A 2,516-nucleotide genomic window follows, 5' to 3' on the forward strand; every position below is an offset into this window, starting at 1 on the left:
CTCCATAGGGAAAAAGAAACTGCCTCCTTAGAGCAAAATTTCTATTTTGCTTCTGGATACATGAGGTAACTCTTTTTTAATGAGTAAGAAAGCATTTTATCTTGTGATCAGAATTCACAGCTAACTGGGAGACAAATTTGATGGAGATAAATTAGATGTTCATGGACAGGAGATGAAAATAATGCAGTGGTACTTCATTAATTTCTCTTTAATGCTTTGGTTTCATTCAGAAAAGGAGTAATGGACTTCCAAAATAGAATTTATTTTCATATGAGAACAGGTGTGTTCATATTGGTGTGACCTTAAGTTAAATACTTCTTTTCTATTTCCACAGAAATAATCAAAGAATGACCACTGGGAATCATTCTGCAGCATTTGTGTTTGTCTTGGTGGGATTAACACAGCAGCCTGAGCTCCTGCTGCCCCTCTTCATTCTGTTCCTGGGCATCTATGTGGTGACAGCAGTGGGGAACCTGGGCATGATCCTGCTCATCACAGTCAGCCCACTGTTGCATACTCCCATGTATTATTTCCTCAGCAGCTTATCCTTTGTTGATCTCTGCTATTCCACTGTCATTACACCCAAAATGCTGGTGAACTTTCTTGGGAAGAAAAATTTGATTGTCTACTCAGAATGCATGGCCCAGCTCTTTTTCTTTATAATCTTTGTGGTGGCTGAGGGCTACCTGCTGACTGCCATGGCATATGATCGCTATGTGGCTATCTGTAGACCATTGCTGTATAATATGATCATGTCCTCCAGAATTTGCTCAATGCTAGTGTTGGTTGCCTTCACCCTAGGCCTTTCATCTTCTGTGGTACACACAAGTGCTATGATGAATCTGAGCTTCTGTAAATCCCACATCATAAGCCATTATTTCTGTGATGTTCTTCCTCTGCTCAATCTCTCCTGTTCTAACACACATCTCAATGAGCGTCTCCTATTTATCATTGGAGGGTTCAATACTTTGGTGCCTACCCTAGCTGTTGCTATCTCCTATGTCTTCATTTTCTGCAGCATCCTTCACATCAAGTCATCAAAGGGGAGGTCCAAAGCCTTTGGAACCTGCAGCTCTCATCTCATGGCTGTAGGGATTTTCTTTGGGTCTATCACATTTATGTATTTCAAGCCTTCTTCCAGTAACTCTCTGGAGCAAGAGAAGGTGTCTTCTGTTTTCTATACCACAGTGATCCCCATGCTCAATCCATTAATATATAGTTTGAGGAACAAGGATGTGAAGAAAGCATTGGGGAGATTCTTTGTAGTGAGATAAGTCTTACTTTTGGCAAATGATACATGGAGAAGAAATTTTTCTAATGATAATATATTCTATACATTCATTTTTATCTTTCAAAATATACAACATTCTGTCTCTAGTGTTGAGATTAATTTCTGACTATCCTGTGTTTTCAACAAGCTCTATATCACAGTGCTACATCCACTATATATCTTCTAAAAATTGCTTTACCATGTATCATTGATATAGTTTTTCCAGTAAAATAGAAAATGATTTTGTAAAGCAGTTATTAGTGTTTTTGACAGAAAAACTGATCTTTTTGTTATAAGTGAAGTGATAATTCAGTTTTTTTCCTGCCTTGACTCTTCTCTTTCTAATATTCATATTTGTTTGTTGAAAACTATATAGTTCAGCAGGAAGTGGTGTGGTACCATGAACCCTTTGCACGATCCATGACTAAGTGTAAGTGCTGCTTCCTTAAAGTAGGCAGAGCTACTTTAATTCAGGATTACAACAACTGTGTCATATTCAGATGATATAAATCTACTGCCTTCCTCCCTATCTTCTATCTCTTACTTTCCCTCCTTCCCCCTCATCTGCAATGGTTTTTGATCCTTAAAGGGAATAGGAGTACAAATAATTATCTTAGGTTTCAGGCCTTATCTATCACTTCTATCACTTATTCTCAGTATCCTAGGTAGCCATAGGTGGTTATTTACTAAGGCTTAGTATAAATGGAAACATTTCTCTTTGTGTGTGGAGAATAGCTTTTGCCTAAGGGTATAAATATAAATATTTAGAAGGCAGTTTGAATTTGTATCTATTTGGGTAACTGTTAGTTGTAATTTTCATCCTAGAGCTGATCTATATACTAGTGATAGAAAATGTAATTTGGAGAGCAACTGTCTTTAACTGTTCACCACAATGCCCAGGAAACTAAAATGCACATTTCTAATTGCAAGGACACGGATGCTTATGGCAATAACCGGGGGATATGAACATGTATAGAAAATGTGAAGAGAGATTAATAGGGAAAAGAGGATTAGACAAGCAAAGGAAAGAGAAGAGAGAGGCTGGAGTTAAAAAGAATCAAATTGCAAAATGTGTGACACACATGTATGAAACTGTTAAAATATAAATTTTTATTTTTTTCAAAAGAAAACTCGCAATGTTTTGAAGAAGTACTGGGAGTGCTCAGTAATATTGAATGTGTATTAGCATGAAAGTGGATTGTCAATGCATTCATTAAGGTGTCAGAGCACAAGACAAATGCACAAG

General features: G+C 37.1%; 1 protein-coding gene across 1 annotated transcript; it reads left to right on the forward strand.

The window, feature by feature from the left end:
* Window positions 1–344: 344 nt before the first annotated feature.
* LOC110302499 (olfactory receptor 8D1-like) lies at window positions 345–1,274 on the forward strand. Its single transcript, XM_021173290.2, has one exon. It carries the CDS (start codon window positions 348–350, stop codon window positions 1,272–1,274), a length of 927 nt encoding a protein of 308 aa, XP_021028949.1. The 5' UTR covers window positions 345–347.
* The last annotated feature ends 1,242 nt before the right edge of the window (window positions 1,275–2,516 follow it).

This window comes from Mus caroli, unplaced genomic scaffold, assembly GCF_978045245.1.
Source record: "Mus caroli unplaced genomic scaffold, Mus_caroli_1 scaffold_11, whole genome shotgun sequence".
Classification (NCBI taxonomy): domain Eukaryota; kingdom Metazoa; phylum Chordata; class Mammalia; order Rodentia; family Muridae; genus Mus; species Mus caroli.

Excerpts from the sequence above, each read along its gene's own strand:
- LOC110302499 (XM_021173290.2), top strand. The coding sequence starts at position 348 with ATGACCACTGGGAATCATTCTGCAGCATTTGTGTTTGTCTTGGTGGGA.